Here is a 25,508-nt window from a genome sequence, read left to right as displayed (position 1 = left end):
TTACTTAGAAAATCCTGGAACAGCCTTATCACCCTTATTGGGTGGTATAACAATATATTATATAAATCATCATGATATTTAAATTGTGCAACGTGTTAGCTTAGTGGTTGTAATGAACAACCACTGGGGTGGTAGGTTTGCAGTGTTTTATCCAAAATCCCTAGGACCAGATATATTTCAAATTTTTTTTTCATATGGTAAAGTAATACATTACATGTACTATATAATAACGTAAAAATTTCCGATGGGGTCTTAGGCAGTGCCCTATAATTACTAGCACGATGTTTCTATAGCAGAACTTATGGGTATTTCCTCTGAAGTGGGATAAAGACTATAAAGAGTTCATTTAATTCGGGGCAAGTTTTGTCACTATAATGAGTTTTGGTGTCACACTTGACAAAACTTGGTTTTCAGAGTTCTTTGGATTTCAGAATTGTGGGTAGCAGGTTGTAGATCTGTATATAATTGATGATCAAATAAAGATAAGACAGATTAAAGAGCTTCAGTAGCCCCTGGTTATTGATGTTTTTTATAATTTATAGCAAGCTCAGGGAAGTGAGACTACAACTTACTAAAAATCTGGCTCGAGAATTATGCATAGAGGAGACTGAGTGTGCTTTATGAAGAACTTATGTAAAACATAGTTTAAACGATGAATATTACTAATTTTACTTTTCTTCTTATAGCCAGGAGTGAATAATATGGATGTAGCAGCAGGTATGTATACCACTTATGGTGATATATATATTAGACTTCCTTTAAACAGTAGCAACCATAATCTAATGAGGAATGAAAGCAATGTCTCTTGGCCTTATTGTCAGTTCCTGATTTTTGTCTTTTTTTTTTTAAGAAATGGGAAATTTGGATTGCATTCATTCATAATTGAATCCATAGGAAATTATCATAGTTTTAGATCAGGAGTTCTGGGACCAGATTTGGTCTACCAGGTATAACTTAGCCTACACAGTGTTTTTAAATTTTATAAACAGTTGCTAACATTTTAAAGTTTGTAGGCTTTATAGAAAGATTGAATTTATCTTTTTATACAAAGATTGAATTTGTCTTGAAAAATTGGATGATCTAAATATTCATTGTTTGTAATGGTCCTTGTCAACACAGTAGATACTCAGAGAATATTTGAATGAAACACTGGTTGACACCATGCTGTACACTTGAAACTAATATAAAATAATATTGAATGGCAACTATAATTGGAAAAAAATAGTCACAGGGATGTAAAGTACAGCATAGGGAATATAGTCAATATTTTGATAACTGTATAATGTCAGATGGGTAATGGACTTGTTGGGGTGATCACTGTGAGGTGTATAAATGTCTAATCACTTATGTTCTGTACACCTGGAACTAATAAATATTGTATGTATGTCAATGGCAATTGAAAAATGAATTTTTAAAAATTAAAAAAACAAACTGGTTGAGTCCATATTTGTACTCAGCAAACATGGAATGGGGTAGCACCTCCATGCTTTAGGTACGGAGCATGTATTCTTGGCCTTCTGGACTATCAGTCATTTTTCTGTAACCTGCTTGGTACTTGTAGTCATTGGAGTTTATAAACCCTGTGATAATTTCATTGTACAAATTACCAAGAAATGTTTGTTTTCACTTGTGTGACCATATAATAGTAATGCTTCAATTACGCATGAGTAAATAATGTTCCACACAAATTAATATTCCAGATGCTAAACTTTATCCGTGATTATGTGAAAACATTTTTTTGCTTTCAATGTTATGGGTCAAAAATGTGTTTAAAATGCACTGTGTGCTTTCCTGGAGGCTTATCGGGGACATTATGTTTTTAAGATATTTCACAAATATTGGAGCTGAAATGATGTTCTGAAATACCTAGTATAATATTTTGGCCTATTTATATATTTAGAGCTGATTACTGTTGCCATAAATAATCCTGGAAAATTACTTTAACATTTCTTTTTAATTTTTAAATACTTTGGCTCTGCCACTGATGTCCATAATGTCCATAATCGCTTGTTTTGATTGCTCTATATTTGTATGTGTGTGTGCATGTGTGTTTATGCTCACACAGGTGCACACATACGTACTTTGTTTTGTTTTTTTATGTACCATCCTTGTTTTCTTTTTTTACATGAGGTTTTGTTACTAGTTTCTAAAGTTAAAAATTATTTATATGAACTTTGTGATTAATGTGCATTTCCCCTGTGTGTTAAGGGGTTTTAGGTAGTAGTTTAGGAGTACCATCAAACAGAATATTCTGCAACTATGGAAATGTACTGTAATCTGTATTGTTGAATATAGAAGGCACATTAATTGAGTGCTTGAAATCTGGCTAGTGCAAAACAGATACAAATTTTAATTAAAACAGGGATGTATGGTGGCTGATGGATACTGTATTATACAGCACAAGTCTGGAACCTAGACAGTCGAAGTTACCAGAAATCTAAAGCATAGGGTCATATGTTCAAGTCATTTTTCTACTTCAGTAATATTGCAGAGAAAAAGGAATTAGTCAAAACAGACACCTATAATAGCAAGAAGAAGAGAAACAAAAGGCAAAAGTGCCAATACTTCTCAAACCAGCTCCAGCTCCAAGTGAGTTTGCAGATTGAAAGTTCAAAATGTCATTTGTTTCTAAAAATGTATTACATACACTGTAGATGTTTATTTTGTGGGAAACAGAGCAAGCACATAGGTCATGTGGGACAGTCTTAGGATATTTGGTATGATGGGATGAGATAGAAGAAATAGTATTAATAAACATTTTTAAACTGTTAAGGAGAGCATGACTTATCACACTGTAAATATTGTTTCTCTTTTTTTTTTTTTAGGTACATCTGGTGCAGTAAGTACCTCTGGAATATATTTCATTATACTACTTGAGTGTACTATATTATAGGTCCTTAATTCTGTGTTAAATATTATTTACTGAGTTGAACCTTTTTTCTTTTTTGTGCCAAACCTTGAAAAATTGATTTATTTGAAATCTAATTTTGAAGCAACTTGAGAGAAATGGGAATCAGATATAGATTAGTTTTCACAAGGATTTGAATTCTACCCATCACAATTAGAAGGAAAACAGAACTTGTAGGTACACAGTAATTAACCTGATAAGTTTCAGTTAACTGTTACATTAGAAGGTACTCTTTTACATACAAAAATTTATATACTCCTGTTTGTTACTGTAAACCTAATACAGATTTTTTTCTAATACATAGTTTAAGATACTTTTTTGCTTGTACCTTCCTTAACGCAGTGCTAGAAAGACAAACCATTGAAAATTGTTTGATTCTCCTTAGAAAAGGAGAGAATTACGTTGCTGTGCCACAGTTTTTTTTCCTTGATTTTAAGATATAGTATCTTCTAGTTCTTGTTGCTAATCCTTCTGTATAGGTATTCTGCTATACATTTTTTGGTGTTTTGGAAAAATAATGAAAGCCTAAGGCCTTACTTAAAGATAGCTACCTTTTTTTTTTTTTTTTTTTTTTTTTTTTTTTTTAAGGTTTTTTTTTTTTTTTTTTTTTTATTTAATAGTAGTGTATTATATGTATCATCTCAGTCAAAGTCACAGTCAATTAATTGTTATCCCCATGTTATGGCTGAGGAATTGAAGAAATGAATGAATTGAATGCAATTTTGTTAATAGTTATTGGGGGGGGGTAAAGACGTTTAATTGTAAACTGTATATAATTATTTTTTTTTTTTTTCTTTTAAAAAAAAAAAAAAATATAAATAAAATACTTGGTATTCTTACTTTATAAGAGCCTGTTTTTTTTTTTTTTTTTTGATTTTTAGTTTTTTTTTTTTTTTGAAAAAAATGCTCACCAAAAAAAAAAAAAAGAAAAAACAAAAAAAAAAAAGAAAAAAAAAAAAATTACCCCCTTTTTTTTCACCTTAAGGAACGACAAAATTTAAATTTTTTTTTTTGTTGTTTGTCTTATCTTTTTTTTTTTTTTTTTTAGTTAATTTTTTTTTTTTTTTTTATTTTTTTTTTTTTTTTTTTTTTTTTTTTTTTTTTTTTTTTTTCCTATATCCATTTTTCTTTTTTCTATCCAATATTATTTTTTTTACTGAAAAAAAGTTTTTATACTTAATAAAAGTTTTCTTTTTTTCTTTTTTTTTTTTTTTTATTTAGCTATATTTATATATTCATGTGAAGAAGTCCCCCCCCCCCCCAAAGAAAAAAAAAAAAAAAAAACACACACACAACAAAAAAAAAAAAAAATGTTTTTTTTTTTTATTATATTTTATTCATCATTTTTTTTTTAGGGGGGAGGTTCATACTTTTTATTATTATTTCACAAAAAAAAAAATTTTTGTTTATTTTGAAAACTTTTTGTTTGATTTTTTCTCTTTTAGATTTCAGGTACACAAATTTGAGTGATTTGTTGTCTTCAGATTGTGGTCATTATCGCTGATTCTTTGGAGGGTCTTCTCTTTTTTTTTTTTTTTTCTTCATCTTCACTCACACACACCCACCCCCCCCCCCAAGTGCTCACTACTTATATATATGTAAGAAGATTGTTGTGTGGAAAAAAAAACTTTTTTTTTTTTTTTTTTTTTTTTTTTTTTTTTTTTTTTTTTTTTTTCTTTAATTTTATTTTTTTTTTAATTTTATATATAATTGACATGTACATTATATTTCAGTTCAGGTATAGAGCATATATTGTATATGTATATATTTGTGAAATGATCACAGTAAGTTTAGCTAACATCCATTACAATACATTTTTTTTTAAATTTTTTTTTTTTTTTTTTTGTGATGAGCACTTTTTAGATTTACTCTCTCAACAACTTTAAACTATGCAGTAGTGTTATTATATAATCATCATGCTACACATTTATATCCCATATTTATTTTTTTTTATTTGAAATTTTTTGTTTTTTTTCCCCCCCACCCATTTTTCTTTCTCACTCACCACTCCTCTCTGGCAGCCCCCATCTCTGTCTCTCTATCTATATTTTTTTTTTTTTTTTTTTTTTTTTTTTTTATATAAGTGAAATCATATGAGAAAACAAGTATTTCACTTAGCATTAATACCCTCAGGGTCCCCCCATTTTTTCACAAATGGCAAGGTTTCATTCTTTTTTATGACTGAATAGTATTCCATTGTATATAAATACACACACACACCACATCTTTTTTATCCATTCATCCATTGTTGGACACTTTATTTCCGTATCTTGGTTATCGTAAATAATGCTGCAATGAATATGGGGGTGCATATGTCTTTTCAAGTTAGTGTTTTTGTTTTCTTCACATAAATACCCTGAAGTGGAACTGCTGGATCATGTGGTAAATCTATTTTTAACTTTCTGAGGGACCTTTATGCTCTTTTCCATAATAGTTGCACCAATCTACTTTGCAGCTAACAGTGCACAAGGGTTTCTTTTTCTCCACATCCTGTCCAACATTTATTATTTCTTGGTTTTTGATAAGCCATTCTAACAGATGTGATATTTTGTGGTTTTGATTTGCGTTTGCCTGGTGATTGGTGATGTTGAGCATCTTTTCATGTGCCTGTTGGCCATCTGTATGTCTTTGGAAAAACGTTTATTCAGATCCTCGGCCCATTTTTTAATTGGATTGTTTGTTTTTTTTGCTGTTGAACTATATGAGTTCTTTATATATTTTGGGTATTTACTCCTTATCAGATATACTGTTTGCAAATATTTTCTCCCATTCAATAGATTGCCTTTTCATCTGTTGGTGGTTTCCCTTGCTGTGCATAAGCTTTTTAGTATGATGTACTCCCATTTATTTTTACTTTTGTTGCCATTGCTATTGGAGTCAGATCCAAATATTATCACCACGACCTATATCCAGTAGCTTACTGCCTATGTTTTCTCCCAGAGTTTATAGTTTTGGGTCTCGCATTCAGGTCTGTAATCCATTTTGAGTTAAATTTTGTGTATAGTGTAGCATAGTAGTCTAGTTTATCCTTTTGAATGTAGCTGTTCAATTTTCCCAACATTATTTATTGAAGATACTGTTATTTCCCTTTATATATTCTTGGCTTCTTTGTTGTAAATTAATTGACTATGTATGCATGGATTTACTTCTGGGTTTTCTATTTCATTCCATTAATCTGTGTGTCTGTTTTTCTGCCAGTACCTTACTGTTTTGATAACTAGGGCTTTGTAATGGAGTTTGAAATTGGGGAGCATGATGCTTCCAGCTTTGTTCTTCTTTCTCAAGATTGCTTTGACTATTTGGGGTCTTTTGTGATTCCATACAAATTTTAGCCTTGTGTGTTCTATTTCTGTGAAAAAGGACATTGGAACTTTGATAGGGATTGCATTGAATCTGGATTACTTTGTGTAATATGGACATTTAACAATATTCTTTCAATCCGTGAGCACAGAATATTTTTCCATTTATTTGTGTCATCTTCAGTTTCTTTCATCAACATTTTGTAGTTTTTAGTTTGCACATCTTTCACCTCCTGGGTAAAGTTATTTCTTTCTTTTTTTTTTTTTTTTTTTTTTAATGCAGTTGTAAAGGACATTGTCTTCCTAATTTCTTTGGTAGTTCTTTGTTGGTCTATAGAAATGCAACTGATTTCTGTATATTGACTTTGTATCCTGCAACTTTACTGAATTGAACATTTTTTGTTGCAGTCTTTAGAGTTTTCTATATATAATGAATTTTTTTCTATAAATGATAGTGTACTATATCTTATTCTGTGGCTTACCTGTTTTTCCCTTAAAATAAAAAATAAAAAGACCTGACTGTTTTTATTAGGCTCTGTTTTCCTGCACCATATCTTTTGCGTAATTTTTTAATCGGTTTGTCAGGTCATCCAAAAAATATTTTTGGTGTTTTGATTGGATTGGCATTAAATTTATAGGTCATAAGGATATACTTATATTAAATCATCATATCAGTTATCAGTAGCCATGGTAGTCAGGTCTTTTGTGTTGTCTATAACAGAGTTTTAAATTTTCTCCCTTAAAGGCTTGTACATCTTTCATTCCGTTAGTTTATAGATATTACCATATTCTGCCATGTATAATGCACACTTTTTTTGCCCAAATTTGTGAGGGAAATATAAAGATGCACATGTACATGGGTAGTACTCTTTCTGTATCTATGTAAATGTTTTTAATTCTTTTATTTATGCTTATGAGTTAAAAGTGTAACTCTGGAAATCAATAACGATATCTGTATGCAAAATAATACCCTAGAATATAATAATCAGTTTTGTTGACCTTACAACGAACTTGTAACGACCAAGAGTTCTTGGCCTTCTACGATATTGTAAATTTGTTACCGGTACATAAAATTTCTTGTACCTCATCTGTTCTTGTGTATTGTAATTATTTGTTACATAAAATTTCTTGTACCATAAATATGTTAAAAAATAAATGCTAAAATTCTTTTATAATACAAAAAACATGTACCTGAGTGTAAATAAATAACAATTTGAATTAAAAAATTAAAACGAATGATTTTTTTCCCCCTTGAAGTTCAAGCCAAAACCATGAAAGCACGTTATATATGGCAAAATACAGTATATAAAATGTGCAATTGAATCTTTCTGTAAACTTTGTTAGTCATTTTTACATGTATTTATCCAGCAGGTTTGCTTAGTGGATTTTCTGTGTATATTATCATCATCAAATAACGACAGTTTTAACTTCTTCTAATCCTCATATCTGTTTCTACTTTTGTTGTGTCAGCCAAAACCTCTAGTATTATGGTGAGCAGTAGCAGTAATAAGCTGACACCTTTGTCTTGTTTCCTCTCTTAAAGGGAATATGTATAAAATTTCTTCATTAAATATGGTGTTTACTATAGCTTTTTGTTACATAACTTTTATTAAATTCAAGCTTTCTTCTGTTTCTGGTTTGCTGGTAAGTTCAGTACCTACTTATTTTTAACGTTCTCCAATGCTTTTTTCTGTATTAACTAAGATGATCATGACATTTCGTCTCTAGTCTGTTAATGTAAAAGTACACAGATAAGTTTTCTGACATTAAGCGATATTTACATTACTAAGATGAACCCTAGTTATTGATTATGTATGTTTAGGGTATGTGTATGTGCACACACGTTTTTAATTCCTTCTGAATTCAGTTTGCTAATATCTTGTTTAGGTTGCTTGTGTCTGGACAGTAACCCTTCTCTCTGGTCCAAGAACAACTTGTGTAAATGATGAGTAACTTCTTAACAGCTTGATAGTACGCAACTAAAAATTCACTGCACCTAACACTTTTTTGAGATTAGAGGTTTTGGATTACCGTGTCAATTTCTTTAGTAGTTATTGACTTATTCCCGTTTTAAATTTATTCTAATAATTTTGTTTTTCCAAGATATCTATTGTGTTGAGTTTTAATCATTTAGCATATTGTTAGAAATCATAAGAGCCATCTTATTTTGTTTTTTTCTTGGGGGGGGTAATTTCATACATTTATTTATGCTCTCATTTCCTTCTTAGTTACTCTGTTGCTCTTTTGCTAGCTTCAGTGCTTATTAGCTCACTAGTTTTCAGACAGCCTTAATTTTTTGTACTGATTTAACTTTGTTGCCTAAGTTTTGACATGCAGGGTTTTCATTGTCATTCAGTTCTCAATATCTTGTTTTCTTTTTCCTTAATATAATTTTTTTTTTTTTTTAATCAAAAGGTTGTCAAGTGTTGTGTTTTTCTTGGTTCCCAGATGTGGGATTTTTTTATTATTATTATTAAATAGACATTTTTGGAGCCATTTTAGGTTCATAGCAAAATTGAGCACAAAGTAGAGTTCTTCCCAGATATACCCTCTCCCCACATACATACAGCCTTCTCTACTACCAACATGGGCCACTACAGTGATACATTTGTTAGTCAGTGAACATACATTGAGATATTACCACCCAAAATCCAGTTTACATTATGGTTCACTCTTGGTATGCATTCTGTGAGTCTGACAAATGTTTAATGACATGTATCCATCATGATAATATCATGCAGAATAGTTTCAGGGCCTTAAAAATCCTGTGTTGTATCATCTATAATGTATGATGTTGAGCATCTTTTCATTTGCTTGTTTGCCATCTGTATGCCTTTTTGGTTAGGTATCTGTTCACATCTTTTGTACATTTTTTAATTGAGTTGCTTATTTTCTCAGTGTTGAGTTTAAAGAGTTCTTTGTATATATTGGATAAATCCTTTATCAGATGTGTCTTTTGCTCCCAGTTTGTGGCTTGTCTTCTTACTATGTTGACTGTCTTTGGCAGAGGAGAAGTTTTTAATTTTAATGAAGTTCAGCCTAGAAATTATTTCATAAATTGTGCCTTTGGGTGACTTATTTTTTATAAGGTATACTTTTTTTGCGTTATGATCAGAAAACACAGTCTAGAAGATATTGATTCTTTGCAGTTTATTAAAGCTTCATTTATGTTGTATTTACCAGTCTACAAGTCCCTCTTTTTCCATTAGGGTTTTTGCTTTAAATTCTGTTTAGGTGGGACAAATAGCTGTCATAGCTATTTTTACTTTTTTTTTGCCTCATGAAAACGTGTATATTATGAATAGAATTTTTTTTCCATTTTTAATGCCAGCTAGTTACTGTCAATTCAGATATTTTTGTATATTTATCTTATAGACAGTTAATATTGCCAGATTCCCTGGATAATTAGAATAGGGTTTTGTTTTTTGGGTTTTTTTATTTTATAGATTTCGTTTTAGTCTTTAGCATAAAGTCTAGGGAATTTATTTCCTAACATGCCAATCATTTCATTTTATTGCTATGCTGTATTTGTTGAATTATAGTGATTGCAGACTTATGTTTCGGTCATTATTTTAATGGAAGTGCCTTTAGAATGATTTTTATTGTTTTTTTGATGAATTACCCTTTATCATTTAGGCATTTTTTTATTATTTGAGGATTTTGTCTTTTTAATACTTGTGTATTTTCACAATTTTCAGGATATGGTTTGATCATACCAAATCTATTAGTGTGATTGTGTGTTGTTTTCTTTTTTCATTTTGTTAATAGAAATAGTTTATAGATTTCCCAGTATTGAACCACCCTTACACTTATACAATGAATTCTACTTGGTCAAAGTGTATACATTGCAGAATTCTCTTGGCTAGTATTCTATTTAAATTGTTACATTTATATTCATAAGTAGCATTGCCTGCTTTTCTTTTTGGATATCTTTCTGTTGAGTTTTATTACTAATTAAGAACATTTCATCTTTATGATCAGAAACGATGTTATAATTTTCTGTTCTTTAAAGGTTATATAATCTGAAATCATGAGGCTGGGTATCTTTCATTTGCTTCTATGGCAATTGGAATAGTCAAATGCAATGTGTTTCTTCTGGGTTGAATTTTGGTAATTTACAAGGAAATCATTTCCTCTCTATTTTGAAATTGGTTGTAAATATTCTGTATCTGTGATTATCTTCTTCCTCATTTCTAATCTTATAATTTGACTTTTTCTTATGTTCCTTGTTTAGAGTAGTCGGGATCTTGCTACCTAGTTAGTGTTTAGATTTAGTAATTTTTTTCTCTTTCAGTTTCATTCAGTTGAGCCTTATACATTGTAATGATACTTATGTGTATATATATCTAATTGCGTTACCTTTTGATTAGAAGATGTTAAAATAGGTGATAACAGCAAACTGAGTATTTTCCAGCAGTTATTTAACGTTTGTTCCAGAGAGATTATTATTATCTTGTATAATACATTGTGCTAGAACAAGTTAAAGAATTTCATACATCTTTGGAACTATCTATCCTGCTGCATCATTCAGAAATTCATTCTTTAGTAACCAAATGACTTAGTGAGTCTATAGGAAGGGCCAATCATTTTGTTACAAATTTTATCAAGTTCTTTCTAATGGTTATCTATAATTCCTTCACATTAACTCTAACTCTCTTCTCAAAAGTTATAGAAAATAATCATCTTACATATAACATTGTATGTCAACTGTAATTGAAACATACTTTTTTTTTAAAATGATCTTACCTCACCTCATCTACCTTTGTTCAAATCACATCGCTGTATGTCCTTAAGTCATCTTGTTCTCCATTCCCACATTTTGCAAATGTTTCTTAAGTTAGTTAGTTTTCGATTAGCATATTTATTTTTACCACTTAACATGTCTGAAATTAGGATGCATTTTCTAATTCATGGTTTCTTATGATCTCTGTGCTCCAGGCAGCAGTTATGGCTAGTTGTGCATGATTGAACAGCAAAAGTGCCAACATCAGAAGAATGAATGTCAATGGTTTAGAAGAAAATCCTAGAAATAATTGCACAGCACTTTTTGTCAGCTAGGAATAAAATGATAATGGTGAGAGTAGGAAACACAATGAAATCACATGTATTTAGCTACATTTCCAAAGCAGATATTAAAAGTAGGTCTGCTCTACTGAATAAATTGATAAAGAAGAAAGAAAGATTGGTCAGCTTTAAATAAGTACAGAAGAAAATTAAGAACCAGTAGCAGTGGTTTTTAGTTACTTTATTTTCTTTTTAAATAAATGCTACATTACCGGTATTCTTAGTGCCACAGAGAATATTGTGTGAAATATAATGGACATCAGCAACTCTTGATTAAAAAAATGGTCTCGGTGTGAAGTTTAAGAAATAGCTTAACAATTTTATTTGCTTATTTTCCTTTTTTATATATTCACAAAAATAATGTGATAAAAACCGATGTCTAAATAAGAATAAATCCTTTCAAAAAAGTTTAACATAAAATCTGAGTGGTAAAAAGCATGCAATAGTTTGACAGTGCTTTAACTTTTTCTTTCTTAGAGGTATGTACTGTAATGTTTTGTCTTAGATTTGAAGAAATGTGGTAAAGATCATCTATATAACCCTCTTTCAAGCATACTTGTTAACCATCTGAAAAATCTGCCAGAACTGGACTTAGTACCTTTGATCTCATCAAGTAATTCATTCATTCATGATTCCTTGTAAAACTACTTTTTAAAAACCACTTTATTAAGGTATGATCGACATATAAAAAACTGTACATATTTAATGTGTACAAGTGGATTGTTTTGGGAATAAGTATACACCTGTGAAACTATCACCACAATCAAGGCCATGGATTTCTATCACCTCTCAGAATTTCCTCCCATGCCCTTTATTTGTGTGTGTGTGGGAGCCTTGTATATATAACTCTTAACAAACCTTTGAGGCTTAATGTCTATCGATACCTTAGGTTTTACTGGGAACTTTTCGAAGATTCTTAGTAGTTCTTTTGGACCCCAATAGTTGGTTTATAATCTTTACCAAGCTAGTTTGATATAGGATGTATGAAATATATGAAACTTTATCTCCCCTATCTTGTGTTGAGGCGTTTGGATTCATATTTTATCTCTGTTAAATTTCACCTTGTTGATTATGAAATTCTGATGGTCATCCAGAACCATCCTTTCTAATTTTGACAGCTGCGTCTTTACAGTATGTCAGTTTAGAACTTTATCCAACTTGATGTTAAATATTCTGTGGATTTGTGTTGTTGCACTCATGAATCAGTCCACTACTACATTAGCATCTAGTTCATGTATTCTCTTTTACCCATAAGGCATAGATGTGTGTTGCTGAGAGATTGTCTTATGTGCTTAAGTTACAAAGGTACTGTTCTTAGGAGAACAGTCATATCCTTACAATTCTGAGACTTTGTAGAGAGATCCTAAAACCTGAATTGATCGATTCTGCTTTTTAAGTACATTTACAGTCTGATATTCAGTTATCTCCCTACTTGCATTGATGAATTATTCTAAATGACGTAAACTGTCAAAAGTGTGCCCATTTTATACTTTTTTTCATTTAGTGCTTTGAAACTAATGTCAGTGGCACTGTTAAGTAATTTAACTGTTTTTGTAATTTTTTTTTTTCTTTAGAAGTCAATGTGGACTGAACATAAATCACCTGATGGAAGGACTTACTACTATAATACTGAAACAAAACAGTCTACTTGGGAGAAACCAGATGACCTTAAAACACCTGCTGAGGTAAAAGTTTGAGAGCTGGAAATTAGGGATTGTTAAGTAGATTGGGTCTTGTTTTTTTTTTTTTTTTTTTTTTTTTTGAAGGATTTCCTAAGTGTTTGACTATTTAGATAGTACTGCTTATATCTCAGAAAGGCATTCAGAGGAGTAAAGGGTTAATAAAATCTCACCAATTGGTAAAAAGACAAAACTCATTCCCTTTTTGGACAGGCCAGTTTTATTTACTGATTTCCCCCTGCTCAGGAACCCTTGTTGGGTGGCATCAATTTATGAAAGATGATATAAAAAATAAATTGGAAGGAAAAAAGGGACTGTCTGACTACCCTTTATTTTTTTAAATTCACATTTCAAATTGTTTTTCTGTTCATAGCAAAGCTGGATGATTTCCATTGAGTTCTTAAAATTTCCAAATGGGGTTGAGTTAATGGAGATGAAATTAAATTACAACTACTTCCTTCTCTTAGAGTGGGAAATTGCCTGTCTCTAGAAAATACCTTCCCAGAAGTATGTATTTTTCATTTTATGATGCAAGTTTTATCATTCAAAATATACAGATAAGGAAGTAAAATTGAAGGAATAAACTGAGTAAGCAGTACTGCACATGAGGAACTCTGGAGTCCTAAAGGTTTTTCCTGGTTGGCAACATATGTTTAGTTTTCCCCTCTTACTTAAAAGTATTTTCCAGCCACCATACTAATATGCACTGCAATACTCGGGAGGGGAGGTTGGTGGATAATTATATTATTTTTTTATTTATCCCAATATTAACATAGTGAGATTTATCAATTATATATTTTCCCAAGACTCTGTCTGCATTTGAGGTTTCAATAACATTGTCATGCTACCCTAACCAATTCTATGTATTAGGGTTTAAGTATATCATACTTATATTGTTTCCTTATATAAGGTAATTCACATAGATTTGTAATAAATTATTATGAAGCTGAAATCTAAGCATGACTAAACCATATTTTGCTTTTTCCCAAATTTTAGGTTTTTCATACTTGTATTAGTATTTGAGAAGTCTGTGAAATGTGGGTGGTAATTTTTACCTGTGACTGACTGGGGTTATAAGTGGCAAGAGCACATAGGATTTGAAATTCAGATTGACCTGGTTTTGAATCTTGCCTCTGCCTCTTAATAGCTATATTATCTTAGACAAGTTACTTTCTCTAAGTAACAGTATAAATTTGGAATAACAGTATAAATGTTACCATATTATAAAGATTAAGTAATATTTTCAAATCTTAACACCACTATTAAGTATGTTGTAATTGGCAGCTGTATACTATCATCTTACAAGCTTTAGAATTGTATAGGTTGATAAATATCTAGTAAAAATAGTGATGTAAATGATGAGTGATATTAAATATAGAGGTTGACAAAAAATGTATACACATTTTAAGAAAGGAAAAAACTATTAAAATTGTAATAATATATGCTGATAACAAAAGATGAATACAAGTCATGTGTATACATTTTTTTTTGGCGCCCTGGTATATTACTATTAACTAAAGGTTTTTATTTTCCTTCAGCAACTTTTATCTAAATGCCCCTGGAAAGAGTACAAATCTGACTCTGGGAAGCCTTACTATTATAATTCTCAAACAAAAGAATCCCGCTGGGCCAAACCTAAAGAACTTGAGGATCTTGAAGGTAAAACAGAAAAAAATAATTCTTAATGTTAATTTTATACATACATATGTCATTCACACTGAAACAATCCTTAATAGGATTGTTCAAAGGCCTTATTTTTTTTTTTAATTAAGTATTTGAACATTTTAAGTGGTATAAAGTTTTATGGGCTCTTATTTTCTTGTTGCTCTAGATCTCAGTTCTATAGATTTTAAATAGATTTTTATTTGATTTGATTCCACTGAAACTAGGATACCAGAATACCATTGTTGCTGGAAGTCTTATTACAAAATCAAACCTGCATGGTGAGCTGCTTTGATAATTCATTTTCTGTCATTATTTAACAATTTTTAGAGTATGTCACTAATGTTCACTAACCACAATTGGATAAAATCTGCAGTGAGAAATCTAATTCAAAGAATTCCTTTCCCTTAAGGGTTATATTATAAATGAGCTTGTAGCTTTTCAAGTTGTACTCTGATTTTTAAAAATTATGTACCATTGCAGATTGAACAAGGACATCACGTACAAAATTTCTAAATATAGCTGTGAGTGTTGGTGCATACATGGAATGTGACTGAACCCACTTAGCAGATCACAGAGAATCTTGAATCCCTATTAGTTTAAATTTTAATAGATTGTAAGACTATGCACTTAATGCTGATTTTAATATTAACACAACATGGCAAAATAGCCCTTATGTTTGTTATGGGAGAATTAAGGTAAGCAAGATGTCATGCCTGTCTTACAAAGGGAGGAATTTTAAACATTTTCAACTATTCAAAATACCCATTAAAATGTAGAAATACTACCTAATATGAAACCCAGGACTTAAAATAGCAAAGATTATGAGTAAGAATAGAGAATTTAGTTCTTTTACTTTCACTTCTAATAGAATCTGGTGTCATTAAGTATTACCAGGTCAAAAGCAATAGACTGTAGAAGAATGGGGCTAATAAAGGAGTCCAATGTGGAATGACATCTGACAGGAAAGAGTAAAAAATTAAAGGCACTATGGTCTTAAGTCTATGTACTTTTCCCTGTGTCACCTCATTAGCTTAAGTGATCATTGTATCTTAGATGACCATTTATATCTGAAAAGTATGTTCATATATATGAATAGCGATAAATCCCTCTAGTGTGTTTTATCAGCCATCCTAAACAAATTTTCAGAAATGATTGTTTTTAAAATATTTTCAGTTAACCTTTCCATTATCACTTCATGTAGCACCTCATTCCCTGATGATTCCAAATAAGATATTTTTGCTACCCCTAAAAAAAATTTAGAAAGCTGAAATATTGAGTGCAAATCTTTAAAAATGAATTTAAATTTCTATATTAGCATTGGCTAATAATATTGTAGATAGGTAGATTCCCAGTTTATTCATGTAAAGGCCTATCAAGCTCATTTCTGATACAACCCTACTATGAATAGTTGCTGTGCATAACTATTTATCTACCTGTCAATGCTAGTATGTAGGTGCTGGAATTTCAAAATACATATTTGATTCTATTTTGAATTTAATGACTTAAAAAATAGTTTTATAGCTGGGGAAAATACTATTTTATTCCACAATTATGCAAATACTTCAGGGAATTTTTGCAATAGCCAGCAATCTTTGGGAAAGCAGCAATATGGGGAGAAACTTTCCTAAAAACTATTTAAATTTGTTTTCATTCTTTAATTGCTGTCCTGGAACTTTAGAACAAGTATTTGCTCTGTAAAAGTATTGATTTTTTTTTTCTTTTTTGGTAAATCTTACTGTATAAAACTTCTTTATCTCCTTTTAAAGTTTGTTTTCAGTGGTTGTATTTAAAAACTATGTAGTACATAACTTCTTTTTTTTCTTTAATAGCAATGATCAAAGCTGAAGAAAGCAGGTAAGCAAATATTCTTGTTCTAACTGTCTGCATAAAGATTGTTTAACATGTTAGACCTGATGGTTTGGTATCTTTGGAGGATTTTGGGGTGGGAAGAGGGATATTTACTCAAGATACACAAATGATGCTTGACTAGACAGTGATTATTTAAATTTGGGCTGCATCATTTATAAGTTAAGATGATTGTTATAAGAAAGTCCAAAATTTGGTTTGAGTTAATTTGGGAATGAATGAAGTATTATATCCATATACCATGTTTCCCTGAAAATAAGACCGGGTCTTATATTAATTTTTCTCCAAAAGACGCATTAGGGTTTACGTTCAGGGGATGTCATCCTGAAAAATCATGCTAGGGCTTATTTTTCGGTTAGGCCTTACTTTCGGGGAAACACAGTATCTCTCTATTCAGGTTTTTCTTTTAATGGATGAAATTTAAAATTCTTGTAGAAACGTACGATAGGTCAGATTTTGGCATAATGCAATCTGATAGGGCATTTTGTAAATGAAAACAATTATTAGACTTGGGAAGTGTAAAATGTTGCCTGAGTGCCTATCATAAATATTATCAACATTATCACAAATGTTTGCTATAAATTAACTAAATCCATTTTCTGTGGTTTTAATTTTTTTGAATGACTTAATAGTTTGGCAGCACTGCCTTTTTTCCTTTTTAAGCATTTCTCTTGTTTATTTATTTCAATGGTAATTGAAAACTAGCTTTATTTGGCTTTGCGGTTATTGGTAATGAAATGACCGGTTTTCTCTTTTTTTCATTTATAGTAAGCAAGAAGAGTGCGGCACAGCGTCAGCCCCAGTCCCTACAACAGAAATTCCAACCACAATGAGCACCATGGCTGCTGCAGAAGCAGCAGCTGCTGTTGTTGCAGCAGCAGCAGCCGCAGCTGCAGCTGCTGCTGCAGCCAATGCCAGTGGTTCCACCTCTGCTTCCAATACTGTGGGTGGAACTGTTCCAGTTGTTCCTGAGCCTGAAGTTACTTCAATTGTTGCTACTGTTGTAGATAATGAAAACACAGTAACAATTTCAACTGAAGAACAAGCACAACTTACTAGTACGCCTGCTGGTCAGGATCAAAGTGGTGAAGTGTCTAGTAATGCTGGAGAAGAAACTACAAAGCAGGAAACTGTAGCTGAGTAAGTTGAGTAGCTTGTCTTCTGCAAATCAGTACCAGACAAGAAATTAATTTAGTCAGTGGCTATTAAGTGTTACTATTTTGAGAATCGAAGCATAAGTCTTTAGCTAGTAAATCACTTTTAAGGTCATGCTGTCAAACTGTTGGTAAAACTAATCCACAGAAGTTTTAGGAAGCAGAGCTGGGGATATGGTGAGGCACAAATTTAAAGGTGCCAAAAACTTCAGTAATCAAGATATATCATACTGTGGTGTAATGTTTTAAAACAAAATCAGTACAAAAAGTCTATGATTAATAAAATACCAAAATTTTAAATAAAGACAAGATCGGTATTATTTTCTTTCTTTTGCCTTAGTCTCAAATATGGCTTAAGGCACAGCACTGCAAGGAAGTGTGCTGTTGTTTGATATTGAACAAACAAGCAAAAATTAAGTAGACAAAAATAAAGGTTAACAGCAGGATGTAGGAAAACTAGATTAAATTGGTACAATTTTTGATTAAAGCAAAGTAGCTGCATGTCTCAGTTGTACAGTTTGCAAGTACTTGCGTACCCTATAATCTAATAATATTTCACATAGCTATTATGCTTTATGCAGCTATAAAAAGTAACCTTGGCTATGCTTCTTGACTTGAATGATGTCCGCATATATAAAAAAGTTAACCATGATGTGACAATTTAAACATGATCATCCATCTTAATTAAGCACATTGCTTTCATCTACTACCCTTTTTGTAAATCTTTTTCTTGTATACATTTCTCAAAGTGAAATTAGCTTTATAATTTTTCTGATGTATAGAAGTTAAAAAAAATCTATTGTATATTTGAAGGCATAAAAGAGTAATTGTTAACATTTTATTTATATTTTGTTATTTTTCTATGCGTTTAAAATCCACGCATATATATATGAGACACCTTCCACATCTATAGAAGTACATATACCCCATCATGTTGAATGATGGAATATTTATTATTTACATTTACATACATTTTAAGTGTTTCTAGTCGTAGACATTTAGACTTTTTGGAATAACATTCTTGTACATCTTTTTATACTTTATTTTTTCCACAATAATTTGTTTTTCTATGTTTAGGTAAAATGTGAAGGGATCATATAGGAGATTTCTAAAATTGTCAAATTTCATCACATACTTAAATTTTTCTAAGTGATGCAAATGTTTATTTAAATAATCAATAGGATGTTTAAATTTCTCTCTAGTTTTACTCCCAAAAAAGAAGAGGAGGAAAGCCAACCAGCAAAAAAAACCTATACTTGGAATACAAAAGAGGAGGCAAAGCAAGCATTTAAAGAGTTATTGAAAGAAAAGGTATTTCTATTACAGATTTTTATATGACATACAGTAATTTTCTAATAAGTGGGGTTATTCTTTAGTGCAGTCATTACTCTGAGGCCTTTATTGAAAGTACGAATTTCATAAACTGTTGTAATTGCAAATATATATTTGAAAAAAAACCTTTTTTCAAATTTGAAAAGAACTAAAGTTGTTCTTTGTTTTGAAGAACATTTTTATGCAACTGACTTAGAAAAACTGTTATGTACAAAGGTATTATGCAGTATTTGATATGAGCGTATTTATTCATAAAAATTGTTTCTTTTAATCACTAGTCTTAAAAAGTATTCACACTCTTTAAATTTCAGTTTAAGTTTTCTTTTTAGTGTATAGGTATATTATCCAGATTTGCTTTGCTTCAATAAGAAATTATTTTTTTAGACCTTTTTTAAACTCCTACAAAGGGAAGTGCTTGATGTTTGCAGTGAGTTATTATATTTTGTTCCCTTGTTGTATGACTTTCACTGTATTTCTGTGAAATTTTAATATTTATTTAAATGGTTTTCAGCGGGTACCATCTAATGCTTCCTGGGAGCAAGCTATGAAAATGATCATTAATGATCCACGATACAGGTAACGCTTTGATTTTTTTATTTACTTTTCACTTTGAACATAGCAATCCTAGCAAATTCAGAATTGTGTAAAATAGTATAACTTCTCACTTCCATTGTCTTCTGTTATTTTGGATACCAAGAATAGAGTTGTTTTATGTCTGATATGAACAAGACAAAAGCCAAAAGGCTTGTCATACAATTTGAGTACCCTGCTACAGATGAAATTAGAATTATTTTTAAAGTAGGTATTATTATCTATAATCATTTCTTTAATATCTTACTGAAATTATCTTAATTTGTGAATGAAATCGTGTTTTTCTTTTCCAAAGTACTTACATTTGATCATCCTGCCTTCATTTAATCTTACGTGTTATTTTTCTATTATTTAGTGCTTTAGCAAAGTTGAGTGAAAAAAAGCAGGCTTTTAATGCTTATAAAGTCCAGACAGAGAAAGAAGAAAAAGAAGAAGCAAGATCAAAATACAAAGAGGCTAAAGAATCCTTTCAACGTTTTCTTGAAAATCATGAGAAAATGACTTCCACAACCAGATACAAGTAAGATTTTTAGTGATTCATTGTATATATTTACTGCACTGTTTGTCAGACTTTTTGCCAAGTGCAGTAACTAATCCAAAGTAGATGCTCATTAAATAAAAATAGATGATTGTGAACATGGCAGTTTCATTAGGTGCATATGTGATAAATCAATAGTTAAATGTGGAATATGCCTAACTTGTAGACTTGTTGAGTTATTAATTAGGGACTAGAATAAAAAGAGAAAGACTTAATTTAATAATCAAAACTTGTCATCAGTAAATCAACAAACAAGTGTTGGTGAGGATGTGGAGAAAAGGGAACCCTTGTGCACTGTTGGTGGGATTGTAGATTGGTGCAGCCGATCAATAGATGATTCTATAAAAAATTGTGGTACGTTTATACAATGGAGTATTACACTGCCATGAAAAAGAATTGCATCTTACCATTTGCAACAACACCGATGGACCTAGAGAACATTATGCTAAATGAAATAAGTCAGACCGAGGAAGACATACCATTTGATCTCACTTATATGTGAAATCTAAAGAACAATAAACAAGCAAACAAAACAAATAGACACAGACATACAGAGAAAAAAAATGATGGTTGCTAGATGGAAGGTGGGTTGGGGAATGGGGAAGAAGGTGAAGGGATTAGAAAGTACAAATTGGTAGTCACAATATAGTCACAGAGATGTGAAGTACAGTATGGGGAATATAATCAGTAATGTGTAGATCATGTAGGGTGCCAGAGGGGTACTGGACTTACTGGGGGATCACTTCATAGATTGTGTAGATGCCTGACCACTGCACTGTACACCTGAACCTGATGTAGAATACTATTGAATGTCAACTATACATACACACACACACACACACACACACACACACACGTATATACATACATACAGTCAAGGGATGTAAAGTACAGCATAGGGAGTATAGTCAGTGATATTGTAACAGCTGTATATAATGTCAGAGGAATAGTAGACTTGGAGGGGGGGTTATCACTTTGTGAGGGGTGTAATGTCTAATAGTTGTGTCATTTATATACCTGACCTGAAACTAATACAAAACAAAGTAAAGCTTGACTCCTTTCTATTTAATATAAGAATTGAATTTTTTTTTGTATTTGTAGGTAGAAGCAGGCTATTTTCATTAAGTATAGCATTTTGAAAACGCATTTGTATATCATTCTTGATTTTAGAGTGCATTATTGTTTAAAATGGTGGGTAATTCAATGTTAACATTTGTACAATAAGCTATTTAGTTCACTTTTCCTATGTGCTTCCTTATTTTCCTCACTCTTCCAGAAAAGCTTTAGTGAAAGACATCGTTTCTTTAAATATTCCTATATTATGTGTTAGCTAAATTTCTGACAGCCTTTTTAAGTCCTATAATTTAGTTCCATGGGCAGTTTGGTAGTCTCTAAAAAATAGAGATAGTCTTGACTACAAAACATTGCTCAATTGGAATGAACCCCTCTATAAGGAGAAATGGAGGCTTACGCTGTTTTGTTCTTTTACTTAATTATCCAAAAGTTTTCCTTTGTGATATAATCGTGAACTTAGAGTGGAAAAGAGTGTTCACTTGGTGATTTTAAATTTAGTATAAAATTAAAATGGTTTAAAATTTTTATTAGCCAATATAGAGTAACATCTAATTTTTTTAACAAATAGAAAAGCTGAGCAAATGTTTGGAGAGTTGGAAGTCTGGAATGCAATATCAGAACGTGATCGTCTTGAAATCTATGAAGATGTTTTATTCTTTCTTTCAAAAAAAGAAAAGGTATTTATTATTCACTCTTAGTTATTGGTGTTTATAGATAAAATGTTTCTTCATTCTGATTTGGAGTTACTTTATAACATGTCCATTTTTGTTGGTTATCCAGTTTTTATGTGGTACAGATCTGTTTATTAGAAGGTAGGTTTAAAAATAGATAGCGCCTATAATAGTAGGTACAGATTTATCTATACTTGAATTGTCATTAATTGGCTATCTTATGCCTACTTTGAAAGATTAGGTAATTTTTCTTTTTAGCTTATTAGTTTAGAAAATATTCAGTATTTTTGCTTATAATGGCATTTATTTATGATTCTTTTATAAGAAGGCCAGAAATGTAATGGTTTCCACTGAAATGTAGGATAGTGTTTTAAAACACCTTTTTTGCTCATGACTTTTACTATGCACCAAGTTGTATATTATCCAGGTTTTGAGAGACTTACAGAAATTTATTACTAACAAAAATTTGAATGTAGCTGGAAGTGGTTGAAGACCTTAGCACTTACTCATTGTGTGATTTGACTGCAGTAACTTTAGTTTTACACAGTCTCTCTAACATGTAGTTGTAGGAAGAGACATTTATTGTGGGGGAAAAGGAGAGATGTGTTTTCAAGATTGCAGCTTTAGAAAAGAGGTAAAAAAGTTGAATGTGTAAGTACCAAGCCAAGCATTTAGGCAAGAGCACTGGAAAAGTAAATAACATTAATATTTAAAGTAAATGGGTAACATTTGAAATTTGGTCATCAGTTAGAATGTAAAGAAACCTTAATTAATTGCAGTTCAAAAATACTCTCTCTGAACTTCAAAACACGTATTCATACTTCTGATTTAGGAGCAAGCAAAGCAGTTGCGAAAGAGAAACTGGGAAGCCTTAAAAAACATACTTGACAACATGGCTAACGTAACATACTCCACCACTTGGTCCGAAGCCCAGCAGTATCTGATGGATAATCCAACTTTTGCAGAGGATGAGGAATTACAGAGTAAGCTTAATAACTAAATGGCAGAAATAGTTTTAAAAAGTCCAGCAGCAAAGAATTCTCACTTTTTTTATGATACCGTTAACTGAATTTTACAGTTGTTTGTCCGTTTGTAGATAAGTGTTTTGTTTGTTTCCAAATAGGATATTTCTTTCTAATTGACTTCTGTGATTCAGAATAAAAATATTCTTCCAGAAACCTGAAGTTAGCTTTATCAGATAATCCTTGAAATATGTTTATCATAGGTCAGTTGAGACTGTCTTTGCCATTTATATGTGACTTGGTAAGAACCAAATTAATTACCACATTTTACTCACCCTGTCTTCTTGAAGTAATGACTTTAAAGATTTGCAAAAAAATAAAAATGTGTTAGCATTATTTTAGATTAAGCTTCCCCAAGTTTGTCTTTTTGACCTACTTAGTTGCTTTTTAAATTTCAGCTTTCTTGGTTACTCCTCTGAATCCCATGCTTCAGGAAGTTTGAGATAGAACCTAGAATTCTATACTTTGAAAACTCCTTGGGTAATTCTGATATTCTGATGAATTTTATCATAATAATTTTATTTTCATTAGTTGTGTCGTGTGTATGGTCTTTGTTTCATCCTATGATGCAGGGTATCTTTTAATGAGATCTTTTTGGAATTTTCCTTAAATGTTTCCTAGTTAGAGGATTACAAGTTATATTTAAGTTTAAATACAAGTATTTTAGAAAGGTGAATTTGAAATTTATAGGGAGTTAATGCTTTCCTTACTAATATTTGACATTTTAATTTTTTTTAACTGAAAAAAACTAGACATGGATAAAGAAGATGCATTAATTTGCTTCGAAGAACACATTCGGGCTTTAGAAAAGGAAGAAGAAGAAGAAAAACAGAAGAGTTTGCTGAGAGAAAGGAGACGACAGCGAAAAAATAGAGAATCTTTTCAGGTAATAAAAATCTCTTTTCTAACTTAATTTTATATGTTTAATGAGCTTGAACACTACTGTAAATAATTTTGAGACACCTGATCACAGATCACTAACTTAGGTTTTATGGAGTATTCACATACCTTTAACTCTTAAGTAGATTCATAACTAATTATAGAACTTAAAGACAGCAGCATTTTGGTCTAGGGGAACATAGAACGCTGTAGCACATTTGCTATTTAAGATGCCCACTGATAAAGTTTAACTTGGAAAAGAGGAATAGGATGAGGGAAGACTGAAAACAAAATGTGTGTGATGAGTCATTAGTACTAGTTGGTTTTCAGGCTGTAGAGAATCGTAGGGAACATTGTGGTATAGTTTGGAGGATGGGCCATGATTCTGAAATGCTATATACACAGCTGAAATTACATACCCTTTATATAGGCTAGTGTCTCGTTTTCAACTCCAAGTTGAAAATGCTTTTATTCTCTCAGTAATGGAGAATATCATGGACCAGTGAATTTTTGCATTTTATATTTCACCAGATTGCCCATTTTAGTGATGATGATTATAATAGCAGTTAGCATTGGTTGCTTACTGCTTATACATTTTAAATTTAAATCTCTTAATTTTTATGACAATCTTGTGTTATAAGAGTAGGTACTATTTTAATGTCCATTTTATACAGATAAGGAGATGGTCTGGGAGAGGGGAAGTGACTTACTCAAATTCAACTACTGAATAGTGGAGCCAGAATTTGAATCTGCAGTCTTAATTACAGGGTCTCTTCCATTAAACACTGTAAGTTTCAGCGCTTAAAGAAGTTTATTATTTGAAATAACGGTTGTTTGGTCTAGGGTGGGGCATACTGCCATACCACAAGGTAGTGATTCTCAGAACTTAGCGGGCATAAAAATCAACTAGCAGGCTTTTAAAAAAAACTCAGACCACCATGCCAAAGGTTACTAACCATCTTAAATGTCACAGCTAATAGCATTATTTCCGTCCTCATTCCATAAAAACTTAACATTTAATACTTTTGAGGATTTCCTTTATCTTAATGGTTTCCCAAAGAATCACTCAGAGAATTGTTAAAACCACAGTTCTTGAGCCTCACCACCAGAATTTGATTCAATAGGTGTGGAGCGGGTTCTGAGAATTTGCATTTCTAGTAAGTTTCCAGGTGATGGTGATGCATGGCCCATACTTTGAGAGTTGCCCTAGGCCCTTAGCCTTGCTGCATGATGTAGGAGTATATTGTTCCCATGATCACATTTCAGTCTGGAAAAAGTTAAACGGGCAGTTCTTTTTCAGTCCAGTGGTACAGAAGTTCTACTTGCTTCCTTAATACTCAGTTGCTGAGAATTTGGTCACATGGCATAAGTAGCTACAAAGGAGGGTAGAAAAACTAGATTTTAACTAAGCAGCCATGTGCCTAGAAAGAAGAGAACAGATTTTTAGGAGGTCAGTTAATATTCTTCTGCAACCATTGAGCTTTAATATCTCTTATAAAGGTTTTGGAATGATTTAAAATAAGGAAACCTATGTGGTAAAATATTAATATAATAAAAATAAGGAAATCTGGATCACAGAAAATAGAATAGACTAGGACTGGAGAACACATAGGAGAAATCCTAATGTAAAGGCCACGTGAGTCTTCTGGCTAAACCTAAACAGATTGGTACGTATCTGGCATGGATTCTGATTACCATTGATACAACTGGTGTTAGCATGTTATATTGATTTTGCTTTCGATATTCAGTTTGGTAATTTCCTGTGT

At 31.3% G+C, this 25,508-nt stretch overlaps 1 protein-coding gene across 12 annotated transcripts in view; it reads left to right on the top strand.

Moving 5' to 3' along the window:
- PRPF40A (pre-mRNA processing factor 40 homolog A) overlaps window positions 1–25,508 on the top strand; it is a 50,800-nt gene that overhangs the window by 14,894 nt on the left and 10,398 nt on the right. For 8 of the 12 annotated variants that reach the window (XM_074336467.1, XM_074336463.1, XM_074336474.1 and 5 more), the window contains 13 exons: window positions 687–717; window positions 2,826–2,839; window positions 12,846–12,956; window positions 14,489–14,609; window positions 14,840–14,893; window positions 16,445–16,469; window positions 17,250–17,621; window positions 18,838–18,946; window positions 19,479–19,543; window positions 19,914–20,078; window positions 21,739–21,847; window positions 22,674–22,824; window positions 23,616–23,749. In XM_074336467.1, the coding sequence (XP_074192568.1) occupies window positions 687–717; window positions 2,826–2,839; window positions 12,846–12,956; window positions 14,489–14,609; window positions 14,840–14,893; window positions 16,445–16,469; window positions 17,250–17,621; window positions 18,838–18,946; window positions 19,479–19,543; window positions 19,914–20,078; window positions 21,739–21,847; window positions 22,674–22,824; window positions 23,616–23,749 (1,461 nt within the window). The remainder of the gene's footprint in view (window positions 1–686; window positions 718–2,825; window positions 2,840–12,845; window positions 12,957–14,488; window positions 14,610–14,839; window positions 14,894–16,444; window positions 16,470–17,249; window positions 17,622–18,837; window positions 18,947–19,478; window positions 19,544–19,913; window positions 20,079–21,738; window positions 21,848–22,673; window positions 22,825–23,615; window positions 23,750–25,508) is intronic. The other 4 variants (XM_019751730.2, XM_074336442.1, XM_074336458.1 and 1 more) reach the window with 1 other exon arrangement.

Source organism: Rhinolophus sinicus, linkage group LG01 (genome assembly GCF_036562045.2).
Source record: "Rhinolophus sinicus isolate RSC01 linkage group LG01, ASM3656204v1, whole genome shotgun sequence".
NCBI lineage: Eukaryota > Metazoa > Chordata > Mammalia > Chiroptera > Rhinolophidae > Rhinolophus > Rhinolophus sinicus.
The sequence above is the reverse complement of the archived record's forward strand: the minus strand, read 5'-3'. Positions and strand labels throughout refer to the sequence as shown.